The following is a 13,795-nucleotide window of genomic DNA, read 5'->3' on the forward strand; positions in this document are numbered from 1 at the left end:
TTAGACTTAGACTGGTCAAATCTAGTCTTAGACTTGGATTGGTCACATCTAGTCTTAGATTGGTCACATCTAGACTTAGACTGGTCACATCTAGTCTTAGATTGGTCACATCTAGTCTTAGACTTAGACTGGTCACATCTAGTCTTAGATTGGTCACATCTAGTCTTAGACTTAGACTGGTCAAATCAAGTCTTAGACTTAGACTGGTCAAATCTAGTCTTAGACTTAGACTGGTCACATCTAGTCTTAGACCTAGATTGGTCACATCTAGTTTTAGACTTAGATTGATCACATGTAGTCTTAGATTGGTCACATCTAGACTTAGACTGGTCACATCTAGTCTTAGATTGGTCACATCTAGTCTTAGACTTAGACTGGTCACATCTAGTCTTAGATTGGTCACATCTAGTCTTAGACTTAGACTGGTCAAATCAAGTCTTAGACTTAGACTGGTCACATCTAGTCTTAGATTGGTCACATCTAGTCTTAGACTTAGACTGGTCACATCTAGTCTTAGACTTAGATTGGTCACATCTAGTCTTAGACTTAGATTGGTCACATCTAGTCTTAGACTTAGATTGGTCACATCTAGTCTTAGATTTAGATTGGTCACATCTAGTCTTAGACTTAGATTGGTCACATCTAGTCTTAGACTTAGATTGGTCACATCTAGTCTTAGACTTAGATTGGTCACATTTAGTCTGTTCCAGTTGCGATGGATTGAATGCCCTGAGACAGAAAAAGTCAGGTTTCAAACACTGACCTAGTCCAAAGGTCTCACATCAGGACAGCAAACAAACACACGTGTGAGGTCTCCTGCTTCCAATCTTGGTTGTGTATAAACAAACGCCGCTCGGGAACACGGCCCTAAGGTCCTTGTGCTGATTGTGTGGATTTAGACCAACGTGGCCCTGGTGTCGCCCCTGCTGCGCCTGGAGAACAACCACTGCCACATCGAGGAGAGCGAATACGTCCTGAAGAAGGCGCACAAGTACAGCGAGCTCATTATCCTCTACGAGAAGAAGGGCCTGCACCAGAAAGGTACACCACCACATCAGTGTAAATACCTGGAAGAGAAACATGCTGACTTGATGGTATCAATGTTTAGGATGCTTATCCTATTCCTTCATGCAGCTCTTGAATTGGACGTGTGCCTCAGAGAGTGAGAGTGCGGTCTGCTTCTAGTTTGTCGTGATGGATGTGACATTGACTCATTTTAATACATGCCAGCTTTTGTGTTTGGATGGAAGCCATGGCGAGCATTGTTTGCTCTCACGGGGGTTTTCCTTTCACCAGCAACAGCACTTCTGCCTCATGGTTTTTGTTTCATGGCCACAGCTTCTAAACGTCTAGCTTTTTAACTTTTTTAAGAGAGACTCTAGTCCAATCCTCGCCCTCCAGCGCCGCGCTGGTGGGAAGTCATGCCTCTGCCAGTTAGATGGTGTTATTGTTATGTAACGCAGAACAGATGACAATGTTTGCGTGTTCTGTCTTCCTCACCGGGTCTTGCTCGCCCCTCTCAGCTCTGCAGGTTCTGCTGGATCAGTCGACCAAGGCCAACTCCCCTCTAAAGGGCCACGAGCGCACCGTGCAGTACCTCCAGAGGCTGGGTGAGCTTCCACAGCCAAAGTCCCCACTCGTGTCTGTGTCCAACTTATTTCTTGCAGCATGTGCTTGATTTGTCGATAGGATTTGGTAAGGGGAAAGTCTTTAGAAATCCTTATGATTGATTGTGGGATTTAGCAGGCCCTCAAATGTACTTCACATGGAAAAACTCTTTGTCTCCTCAACTGCTGCACACAAATAGGTGACACTGTGTCAAAAACATGCTAATATTTTCCTATACACTGTTGCGTCTGGCCAGTATTCCCTCACAGGGAATTAAAGTCACTGATCTATCCCAAGTTCTTTCGATGACATATATGCTGAGTAAGAAGGACCATCAAGACAGAGTAGGAATATTATCAAGTTTTACTGAAGCTTCAGGAGACCAGCCCACATTAATACAGTCACACCGTCATCTCGGGATGGTCTAACATTCAAATGGAAAGAAACTACTTCTTGAAAAGGAAAGCAGTCCCCCACCCCAGAAAGGAATGCCTCTCCCTTCCCCAACACTGATAAGACAAGGAGAACTGACCTCTGTAGACAAAGAGAAACCGGTATACAGAGTATACAATGGAAAAGTACTAGCTGATCCAAACATGACTATGAATAAAGAAAGAACTCTTAAAGGCCTACTGAAATGAAATTGTCTTATTTAAACGGGGATAGCAGATCCATTCTTTGTGCCATACTTGATCATTTCGCGATATTGCCATATTTTTGCTGAAAGGATTTAGTAGAGAACATCGACGTTAAAGTTCGCAACTTTTGGTCGCTGATATAAAAAAGCCTTGCCTGTACCGGAAGTAGCGTGACGTCGCAGGTTGAAAGGCTCCTCGCATTTGCACATTGTTTACACCAGCAGCGAGCGAGATTCGGACCGAGAAAGCGACGATTACCCCATTAATTTGAGCCAGGATGAAAGATTCGTGGATGAGGAAAGTGAGAGTGAAGGATTAGAGTGCAGTGCAGGACGTATCTTTTTTCGCTCTGACCGTAACTTAGGTACAAGGGCTCATTGGATTCCACACTCTCTCCTTTTTCTATTGTGGATCACGGATTTGTATTTTAAACCACCTCGGATACTATATCCTCTTGAAAATGACAGTCGAGAACGCGAAATGGACATTCACAGTGACTTTTATCTCCACGACAATACATCGGCGGAGCACTTTAGCTACGGAGCTAACGTGATAGCATCGTGCTTAACTGCATATAGAAACAGAAGAAATAAGCCCCTGACTGGAAGGATAGACAGAAGATCAACAATACTACCAAACCCTGGACCTGTAACCACACGGTTAATGCTGTGCCGCCTGGCGAAGCCTAGCAATGCTGTTGCTAACGACGCCATTGAAGCTAACTTAGCTACGGACCTCGACAGAGCTATGCTAAAAACATTAGCTCTCCACCTACGCCAGCCCTCATCTGCTCATCAACACCCGTGCTCACCTGCGTTCCAGCGATCGACGGCGCGACGAAGGACTTCACCACGATGATCGGTGCGGTCGGCTGCCCGGAGACGGAGGAAGTCAACCCAGACAGGTGAGGACGGCGTTGTAGCTTTCGACGACACCCCGGCCGCCATCAGAGTCGGCAAGAAACATATATTTCCCCAAAGTTACGTACGTGACATGCACATGGCGACACGCACGTACGGGCAAGCGATCAAATGTTTGGAAGCCAAAGCTGTACTCACGGTAGCGCGTCTGCTATCCAACTCAAAGTCCTCCTGGTTGTGTTGCTGCAGCCAGCCGCTAATACACCGATCCCACCTACAACTTTCTTCTTTGCAGTCTCCATTGTTAATTGAACACATTGCAAAAGATTCACCAACACAGATGTCCAGAATACTGTGGAATTATGTGGTGAAAACAGACGACTTAAGCTGGCCACCGTGCTATTCCAAAATGTCTGCTTCAACCCTTGACGTCACGCGCATACGTCATCATACCGAGACGTTTTCAGCCGGAAGTTTCCCAGGAAATTTAAAATGGCCGTATTGGCATGTGTTGCAATGTTAAGATTTCATCATTGATATATAAACTATCAGACTGCGTGGTCGCTAGTAGTGGCTTTCAGTAGTCCTTTAAACATATATGCATTCTCCACAACACACAACAAATGTTTAGAACAGGCGTGTCCAAACTTTTCGACCTGGGCTAAAAAAATTGGGTCGAGGGTCGAAAACGTGATTATATAGATACCGTACAGTCGCGATCTAAAGTGTACATACACTTGTAAAGAACATGATGTCATGGCTGTCTTGAGTTTCCAATCATTTCTACAACTCTTATTTTTTTGTGATGTAGTGATTGGAGCACATACTTGTTGGTCACTAAAAACATTCATGAAGTTTGCTTCTTTTATGAATTTATTATGGGTCTACTGAAAATGTGAGGGTCAAAAGTATACATAGCGCAATGTTAATATTTGCTTACATGTCCCTTGGCAAGTTTACCTGCAATAAGGCGCTTTTGGTAGCCATCCACAAGCTTCTGCTTGAATTTTTGACCACTCCTCTTGACAAAATTGGTGCAGTTCAGCTAAATGTGTTGGATTTTCTGACATAGACTTGTTTCTTCAGCATTGTCCACATGTTTAAGTCAGGACTTTGGGAAGGCCATTCTAAAACCTTCATTCTAGACTGATTTAGTCATTTTTTACCACTTTTGACGTGTGTTTGGGGTCATTGTCCTGTTGGAACACCCAACTGTGCCCAAGACCCAACCTCCGGGCTGATGATTTTAGGTTTTCCCTGAAGAATTTGGAGGTAATCCTCCTTTTTCATTGTCCCATTTACTCTCTGTAAAGAACCAGTTCCATTGGCAGCAAAACAGGCCCAGAGCATAATACGACCACCACCATGCTTGACGATGGGAATGGTGTCCATTCCAGCCTGATTTGGCCATTCCTTTTCTACCTTTGACATGTGTTTGGGGTTCATTGTCTTGTTGGAACACCCAGCTTTGCCCAAGGGCTGATGATTTTAGGTTGTCCTGAAGAATTAGGAGGTAATCCTCCTTTTTCATTGTCCCATTTAAAGCACCAGTTCCATTGGCAGCAAAACAGGCCCAGAGCATAATGCTACCACCACCATGCTTGACGGTGGGCCTGGTGTTCCTGCGATTAAGGCCTCACCTTTTCTCCTCCATATTGCTGGGTATTGTGGCCAAACAGTTAAATTTTTGTTTCATCTGACATCACATGGACAAAGATAAGACCTTCTGGAGGAAAGTTCTGTGGTCAGATGAAACAAACATTTAGCTCTTTGGCCACAATACCCAGCAATATGTTTGGAGGAGAAAAGGTGGGCCTTTAATTCAGGAACACCATTCATACCGTCAAGCATGGTGGTGGTAGTATTATGCTCTGGGCCTGTTTTGCTGCCAATGGAACTGGTGCTCTAAATGGGACAGTGAAAAAGGAGGATTACCTCCAAATTCTTCAGGACAAGCTAAAATCATCAGCCCGGATGTTGGGTCTTGGGCACAGTTGGGTTCTGTGGTCAGATGAAACAAAAATTTAGATCTTTGGCCACAATACCCAGCAATATTGTGGCCAAACAATAATATTTTTTCAATCAATTACGATAGGTTCCTGCAGCTCAAAAGCGACAACAATACTGATAGTGTTTTTTTGTTTTAATTTACATTTACCAGTAGTTTGTGCGCAACTCAAGGTAGGAACGATAGATTGTTCGGCAGTCCTTGAACACACCACAGCTAAGCGCCAAATAGAAGTCAAAACTGTCATGTTCCTGACCTTGAAGACACGTTTATTTATTGTATTTTTTATTTTGCGTTTATTTAACCAGGTAAAATCCCATTAAGATCAAAGATCTCTTTTCTTACCCCTGACACGCTAAAGCAAGTACAAGGAAACATCTCACCCTTTTGTCGCTGGTTTCTGTTGACAGAGAGGGGTGTGATTACTTACTACATGTAGCGACAAAGTTGGGAACCCCTCCTGCTACATCTTTATATTCTCTAGCAGACACCGGGCCTCACTTAAAGAGAGTTGCACATTTCCGCACCAATGTCAGTTTTGATACGTCATTACTTTTACGTGAAAAGGGTCGTACCGCAGATTTTTGTGCGTACGCATGCTTGTTACATGAGGGCCCTGGTGTGTAAGAGTTGTTAACCAGCGGCGTTACACAGACAGTCCCATTGTAGTGTGTTAAAGGCCTACTGAAAGCCACTACTAGCGACCACGCAGTCTGATAGTTTATATATCAATGATGAAATCTTAACATTGCAACACATGCCAATACGGCTGGGTTAACTTATAAAGTGACATTTTTAATTTCCCGGGAAACTTCCGCTTGAAAACGTCGCGGTATGATGACGTATGCGCGTGACGTCACCAGGTCAAGGGAAGTGTTTGGACCCATACAAATACCTCTGTTTTCTTTGACAAAATTCCACAGTATTCTGGACATCTGTGTTGGTGAATCTTTTGCAATTTGTTTAATGGACAATGGAGACTGCAAATAAGAAAGTTGTAGGTGCGATCGGTGTATTAGCGGCGGACTACAGCAACACCAACACCAGGAGGTTGTGTTGTGTTTGAGCAGGATAACAGACGCACTACCGTGAGTACAGCTTTGGCTTCCAAACATTTGATCGCTTGCCCGTACGTGCGTGTCGCTATGTGCATGTCACGTACGTAACTTTGGGGAAATATATGTTTCTTGCCGACTCTGATGGCGGCCGGGGTTTCGTCAAAAGTGTACGCCCGCCGCCGCATCTAAGTTAGCTTCTATTTTTTTAGCTTCGCCAAGCTGAAAATTATTAACCGTGTATTTACATTTTTCATGGTTTAATAGTATTGTTGATCTTCTGTCTTTTCCTTACAGTCAGGTTTTTTTTTATTTAGTTTCTATCTGCATTTGAGACTGATGCTATCACGTTAGCCCCGTAGCTAAGTTAGCTTCTATTTTTTTAGCTTTGCCAAGCTGAAAATTATTAACCGTGTATTTACATGTTCATGGTTTAATAGTATTGTTGATCTTCTGTCTATCCTTCCAGTCAGGGTTTTTATTTATTTAATTTCTATCCGCATTTGAGACTGATGCTATCACGTTAGCTCCGTAGCTAAGTTAGCTTCTATTTTTTTAGCTTCGCCAAGCTGAAAATTATTAACCGTGTATTTACATGTTCATGGTTTAATAGTATTGTTGATCTTCTGTCTATCCTTCCAGTCAGGGTTTTTTTAAATTTAGTTTCTATCTGCATTTGAGACTGATGCTATCACGTTAGCTCCGTAGCTAAGTTAGCTTCTATTTTTTTAGCTTCGACAAGCTGAAAATTATTAACCGTGTATTTACATGTTCATGGTTTAATAGTATTGTTGATCTTATCTCTATCCTTCCAGTCAGGGTTTTTTTAAATTTTGTTTCTATCTGCATTTGAGCCTGCTATCACGTTAGCTCTGTAGCTAAGTTAGCTTCTATTTTTTTAGCTTCGCCAAGCTGAAAATTATTAACCGTGTATTTACATGTTCATTTCGCGTTCTCGACTCTCATTTTCAAGAGGATATAGTATCCGAGGTGGTTTAAAATACAAACCCGTGATCCATAATAGAAAAAGGAGAGTGTGGAATCCAATGAGCCAGCTTGTACCTATGTTACGGTCAGAGCGAAAAAAAAATACACCCCGCACTACACTCTAGTCCTTCACTCTAAAGTTCTTCATCCACACATTTTTCATCTTTTCGCTCAAATTAATGGGGTAATCGTCGCTTTCTCGGTCCGAATGTCTCTCGCTCCATTGTAAACAAAGCGGAATTGTGAGGAATCCTTTGTCTTGTGACGTCACGCTACTTCCAGTAGGGTTGTTTTTATCACATACCAAAAGTTGCGATCTTTATCGTCGTCGTTCTATACTAAATCCTTTCAGCAAAAATATGGCAATATCGCGAAATGATCAAGTATGACACATAGAATGGATCTGCTATTCCCGTTTAAATAAAAAAAAATCATTTCAGTAGACCTTTAAATAACAAGATTGCACCAAATCTATTTGTGGCAGGCCCCTGCAAATTATTAAATGTATGGGAAACACTGGATTATAACACTTTGAGAAAATGTGTATTAAAAATGTATGCCTTGACATTTTCAAGGGTCTTTTAAACATGACACATAGGGGGCGCCACACGTGTCATTTCCAATCATGTGAAAAAATGCCTGGCGTCCTCTACCGAGTCTCACATGCCTAAATAATCTGCTTGTGCAGCTGACATAGCATCCTTTGATTCGTTTGTTGTTTGGTATGTCTTTCCTCACACAGGTGTCGAGAATCTGGGAATGATCTTTGAATTTTCCCCCTGGGTCCTGAAGATCTGCCCCGAAGACGGGCTAAAGGTGCGTTACGTCGTTTTGTCACATTAGTAACTTCACTGTCTTGCTTGCAATCTTCAAGCATGTGATTTTTCCGTCTATAGTCGGAAATCAGTCTTTTTTTTATCTGTAAAAATATAAACGATTATTTTCCGTTTTTCTTAGTTTTTGCCAACATCAATATGTGTTAAAATCTTAATCCGTCTCTTTGCAATACCTGCCAACAACTAAGTTTTTCCCGAAATGAGTATGGTTTTTGATGATCCAGTGGTAAAAACTACACTGCAAAAAGTCAGTGTTCAAAAACAAGAAAAAAAAATACAAAAATGAGGGGTATTTTACTTGTACCAAGCAAAATTATCTGCCCATAGAACAAGAACATTTGGCTTGTCAAGACTTTCCAAAACAAGTCAAATTAGCTCACCTCAATGAACCTCAAAATACCTTAAAATAAGTATATTCTCACTTAATAACAAGTGCACTTTTCTTGGTAGAAAAAACAAATATGAGACCTTTTTGCTCAATATGTTGAAAAATATTCTTAAATGAAGTAAATGCTAGTGCCATTATCTTGACATAATGATATGCGCCCGGCATTACATTTCTTGAAACCAGCAAACTTATACTAAAAACTAATTTATTGTTCTTAATGGAAAGGCAACAAGGCAACCGCTTGTTACTCTCGGGGTCTCCTAGCCGCTCAGGCAAATTATATGGTCTAAAAATGCATTTTTCCATCGATAACATGACATCATCGCGCCAAGTGCGTGCTCTTTCAGTCAATTAGTTCGCAAGGAATATAAATATATTTTGATTGTAATTTTGATGAATTTATCTGAATGTGCATGAACTATTTCTGTTCACAATAGTTTGAAATGTCACATGTTAAATGTTTAAATAGTCAGTTTACTGTACTGTGCCAACTGTACTACTATATGAGTACGTCTTTTCTATTGTTTCATTGAAAATAAAACAGCAAAGTCCATTTGGCTGTCATCTGTTTTAATTATGGGACACAATTGTGTCAAAGTCATGATTATTTATTTCATGCTTGAAATAAGAAATGATTACTTTAAAAAAGTAGTTTTATACTTGTGAGTGTTGATGACACAGCTTTGCAACAGTTGATATTCTAGTTTCAAGCATGTTTTACTCAATATAGGTCATCAAATCTCAGCAACAAGCTGTAATATCTTACTGAGATCATTTAGGACCAAAACCCTTAAAACAAGTAAAACACTCTCACATAAAATCTGCTTAGTGAGAAGAATTATCTTATCAGACAGAAAATAAGCAAATATCCCCCTTATTTGAAATATTTAATCGTACTTAGATTTCATTTTTGCAGTGTACGGTTTGCCATTAAAAATGATGAACTTCAAAATGGAGGCTCCGTCGCGAAGGGGTCAAATTATACGGGAAACATCAATGATGTTGTTTACTATGATGAGTCACGATTGGTTAAAATTAGGGCAAAACATTACCGGACAGGCCAATCAGAGGCAAGATAGGGCGGGTCATCGAACCGGGAAGGGAAATCACCACAGTCGTAGAAAAGAAGAGGGAATTTTCAAGCGGGTGATCCATCCATTTTCTACCGCTTGTCCCTTTTGGGGTCGCACCCCCATGATTTATATATAGAAATAACTAGTGAAAGATGGCCGAGGGATTCTCTTCCTTAGATGTGTCTTTTAGCGATGTAGACCACGTCCAGGAAAGCCACAATGTCTGGATAAAACATTCATTTGAGTTGTTTACCATGTAAGTCCAAATCAAAACTGGAAGAGGTGGAATACACATTTAAGAACACACATGATTGTGGCAGACATGTTTGCTACAGCAGTGTTTTTCAACCACTGTGCCGCGGCACACTAGTGTGCCGTGAGATGTTATCTAATTTCACCTATTTGGGTCAAAAATATGTTTTGCAAAGCAGTAATTATAGTCTGCAAATTAAGTGTTGTTGTTGAGTGTCGGTGCTGTCTAGAGCTCGGCAGAGTAACCGTGTAATACTCTTCCATATCAGTAGGTGGCAGCAGGTAGCTAATTGCTTTGTAGATGTCGGAAACAGCGGGAGGCAGTGTGCAGGTAAAAAGGTGTCTAAGGCTTAAACCAAAAATAAACAAAAGTTGAGTGCCCCTAAGAAAAGGCATTGAAGTTTAGGGAAGGCTATGCAGAACCAAACTAAAACTGAACTGGCTACAAAGTAAACAAAAACAGAATGCTGGACGACAGCAAAGACTTACTGTGGAGCAAAGACGGCGTCCACAATGTACATCCGAACATGACATGACAATCAACAATGTCCCCACAAAGAAGGATAAAAACAACTGAAATATTCTTGATTGCTAAAACAAAGTAGATGCGGGAAATATCGCTCAAAGGAAGACATGAAACTGCTACAGGAAAATACCAAAATAGGAGAAAAAGCCACCAAAATAGGAGCGTGAGACAAGAACTAAAACACTACACACAGGAAAACAGCAAAAAAGTCCAAATAAGTTAGGATGTGATGTGACAGGTGGTGACAGTACACCTACTTTGAGACAAGAGCTATAGTGATGCATGCTTGGTTATGCTTTAAAGTCATATCCAACAATTGCGACAACGACTTTTTACTGTCAACCGAGTTTCGTTTTTTAATGATTTCTGCTGGTGGTGTGCCTCTGCATTTTTTCAATGAAAAAAATGTGCTTTTGCTCAAAAAAGGTTGAAAAACACTGTGCTACAGTATAGCCTGTCTAAATGCTACTTTTCATTTTCATTGCTGTTTTACAACAAGACAGTAAAAGTTAAAGTACTACTGATAGTCACACACACACTAGGTGTGGTGAAATTACTCTCTGCATTTGACCCATCACCTTGTTCCACCCCCTGGGAGGTGAGAGGAGCAGTGAGCAGCAGCGGTGGCCGCGCTCGGGAATCATTTTGGTGATTCAACCCCCAATTCCAACATTTGAGTAGCTGACGTTTCGTTCATTATTTCTACTCTTTATATTTTTGACATTGAATAGTTGAATCATTTTGAAACAAACAAGATATTTGTTGTTTACCATACCATACCAACTTTATTTATAAAGCCCTTTTAAAAACAACCACAGTTGAAGAACAAAGGGCTGTACGCCACAAGGACAAAGGACAGACTAAAAAATAACATTTAAAACAGGGGTAAAATACACATTGAAAAAGCAAATACGAATTATCCTAAGGACAATTTGCTAGATAAAAAGCAGTTAAAAACAGTTTAAAGTTTCATGCTATAAATCACAATTGGCTATTCAGATGAAAGGAAGTTAGTTGATAGAATAAACATTGCCCCCTGGCTTATTTTCAGTCTTTTTCATCAAGTTCCAATCACACGCCTGAATTTTTCCAACGCGCTCTTCCCCAGATCTTCACGGAGGACCTGACCGAGGTGGAGACGTTACCCAGAGACAAGGTGCTCAACTTCCTGAAGGAGGGCTTCAAAGAGCTGGCCATCCCATACTTGGAACACATCATCTACGTGTGGGACGACAAGGGCCCAGAGTTTCACAACACGCTCATCCAGCTCTACCTGGAGAGGGTCCAAAGCCTGATGAAGCAGTACCTCAACTCTCTGCCAGAAGGTCTGTGGTCCAGAAAAAGGCAACTATAAAATGTATCTTGCGGTGGTCAAAAAACTGAACAATGATACGAAGGTTACAAGCAGCTGATATGTGTTTTTCTTTTCTTTTTGGTGTCAGGAGTTAATGCTGTTGCCGCGGGGACGGAGAAAGGTGAACTGGGAGAGTTCAGGAACAAGCTTCTGTCCTTTTTGGATATTTCCAGCAGTTACGAACCGGCGCGGCTCATCAGTGACTTTCCCTTTGACGGTAAGCTATGAACAGGACCAGGAGTCGGCAACTTTTACTATCAAGAGAGACATTTTACCCCGTTAAAGAAAGTATAAAACATACCACAACGTCATTGTACCTGTTACAAGTACAGTGTAGGCCTAGTTGGAATAGTTGTTTGATAAACAAAACAATAGTTGTACAAACATCTACACTAGTTTTAACACATCATGTAATAATGATGTAAGAGCATCTTGAATGGTTGGAGGAGTTCCCAGTGATTGGTGTCCCTGTGAAGATGATAAGGTCAAAGAGGGAATCCCTTTTAGTCTCTTATGATTGGTGTCTTCCCGCCCCATTGGATCCAACATACACAGTGAGCCAAGTTACCGTAGAACAGGGGTCACCAACGCGGTGCCCGCGGGCACCAGGTAGCCCGTAAGGACCAGATGAGTAGCCCGCTGGCCTGTTCTAAACATAGCTCAAATAGCAGCACTTACCAGTGAGCTGCCTCTATTTTTTAAATTTTATTTATTTACTAGCAAGCTGGTCTCGCTTTGCTCGACATTTTTAATTCTAAGAGAGACAAAACTCAAATAAAATTTGAAAATCCAAGAAAATATTTTAAAGACTTGGTCTTCACTTGTTTAAATAAATTCATTAATTTTTTTTACTTTGCTTCTTATAACTTTCAGAAAGACAATTTTAGAGAAAAAATACAACCTTAAAAATGATTTTAGGATTTTCAAACACATATACCTTTTTACCTTTTAAATTCCTTCCTCTTCTTTCCTGACAATTTAAATCAATGTTCAAGTAATTTTTTTTTATTTTATTGTAAAGAATAATAAATACATTTTAATTTAATTCTTCATTTTAGCTTCTGTTTTTTCGACGAAGAATATTTGTGAAATATTTCATCAAACTTATTATGATTAAAATTCAAAAAAATTATTCTGGCAAATCTAGAAAAATCTGTAGAATCAAATTTGAATCTTATTTCATAGTCTTTTGAATTTCTTTTAAAATTTTTGTTCTGGAAAATCTAGAAGAAATAATGACTTGTCTTTGTTAGAAATATAGCTTGGTTCAATTTGTTATATATTCTAACAAAGTGTAGATTCGATTATAACGTATTTAAAACATGTCATCAAAATTCTAAAATTAATCTTAATCAGGAAAAATTACTAATGATGTTCCATAAATTATTTTTTTAATTTTTTCAAAAAGATTCGAATTATCTAGTTTTTCTCTTCTTTTTTTCGGTTAAATTTTGAATTTTAAAGAGTCGAAATTGAAGATAAACTATGTTTCAAAATTTAATTGTCATTTGTTTCGTGTTTTCTCCTCTTTTAAACCGTTCAATTAAGTGTAAATATCATTAATTATTAATAATAACGTAGAGTTAAAGGTAAATTGAGCAAATTGGCTATTTCTGGCAATTTATTGAAGTGTGTATCAAACTGGTAGTTCTAGCCATATGCTAAATATTTTGCGAAACGAGTTTGACCCGGTGAAAATTATAGACATGCGATAATAAAATTAATATTTTGCAAAACGAATTTGATCCAGCTTCAATAATAAACCGGCGATAAGGCCAAGCATGCGTTAATTATTTTGAGAAACGAGTTTGACCCGGCAGTAATTCTAGACGTGCGAATACTATATTCCCTGCGCCAATTCAAGGAAATACGGTAATTTTACTAATTTTCATTCACTACTAGTTTCTATGTAACTGTTTTTATATTGTTGTACTTTCTTTTTTTATTCAAGAAAATGTTTTTAATTTATTTATCTTATTTTACTAATTTTTTTAAAAAGTACCTTATCTTCACCATACCTGGTTGTCCAAATTAGGCATAATAATGTGTTAATTCCACAACTGTATATATCGGTTGATATCGGTATCGGTTGATATCGGTATCGGTAATTAAAGAGTTGGACAATATCGGATATCGGCAAAAAGCCATTATCGGACATCCCTACTTAGTATAGTTGAAGACTTCCGGTCATTAGAAAACATGAGTGCACA

General features: G+C 39.8%; 1 protein-coding gene across 5 annotated transcripts in view; it reads left to right on the plus strand.

Annotated features, from left to right (window-relative positions):
- vps39 (VPS39 subunit of HOPS complex) overlaps positions 1–13,795 on the plus strand; it is a 70,916-nt gene that overhangs the window by 38,287 nt on the left and 18,834 nt on the right. For all 5 annotated transcript variants that reach the window (XM_062034071.1, XM_062034073.1, XM_062034068.1 and 2 more), the window contains 5 exons: positions 900–1,041; positions 1,524–1,610; positions 7,899–7,972; positions 11,340–11,556; positions 11,674–11,802. In XM_062034071.1, the coding sequence (XP_061890055.1) occupies positions 900–1,041; positions 1,524–1,610; positions 7,899–7,972; positions 11,340–11,556; positions 11,674–11,802 (649 nt within the window). The remainder of the gene's footprint in view (positions 1–899; positions 1,042–1,523; positions 1,611–7,898; positions 7,973–11,339; positions 11,557–11,673; positions 11,803–13,795) is intronic.

The sequence above is a fragment of the Entelurus aequoreus genome, linkage group LG23 (genome assembly GCF_033978785.1).
Source record: "Entelurus aequoreus isolate RoL-2023_Sb linkage group LG23, RoL_Eaeq_v1.1, whole genome shotgun sequence".
Lineage (NCBI taxonomy): Eukaryota > Metazoa > Chordata > Actinopteri > Syngnathiformes > Syngnathidae > Entelurus > Entelurus aequoreus.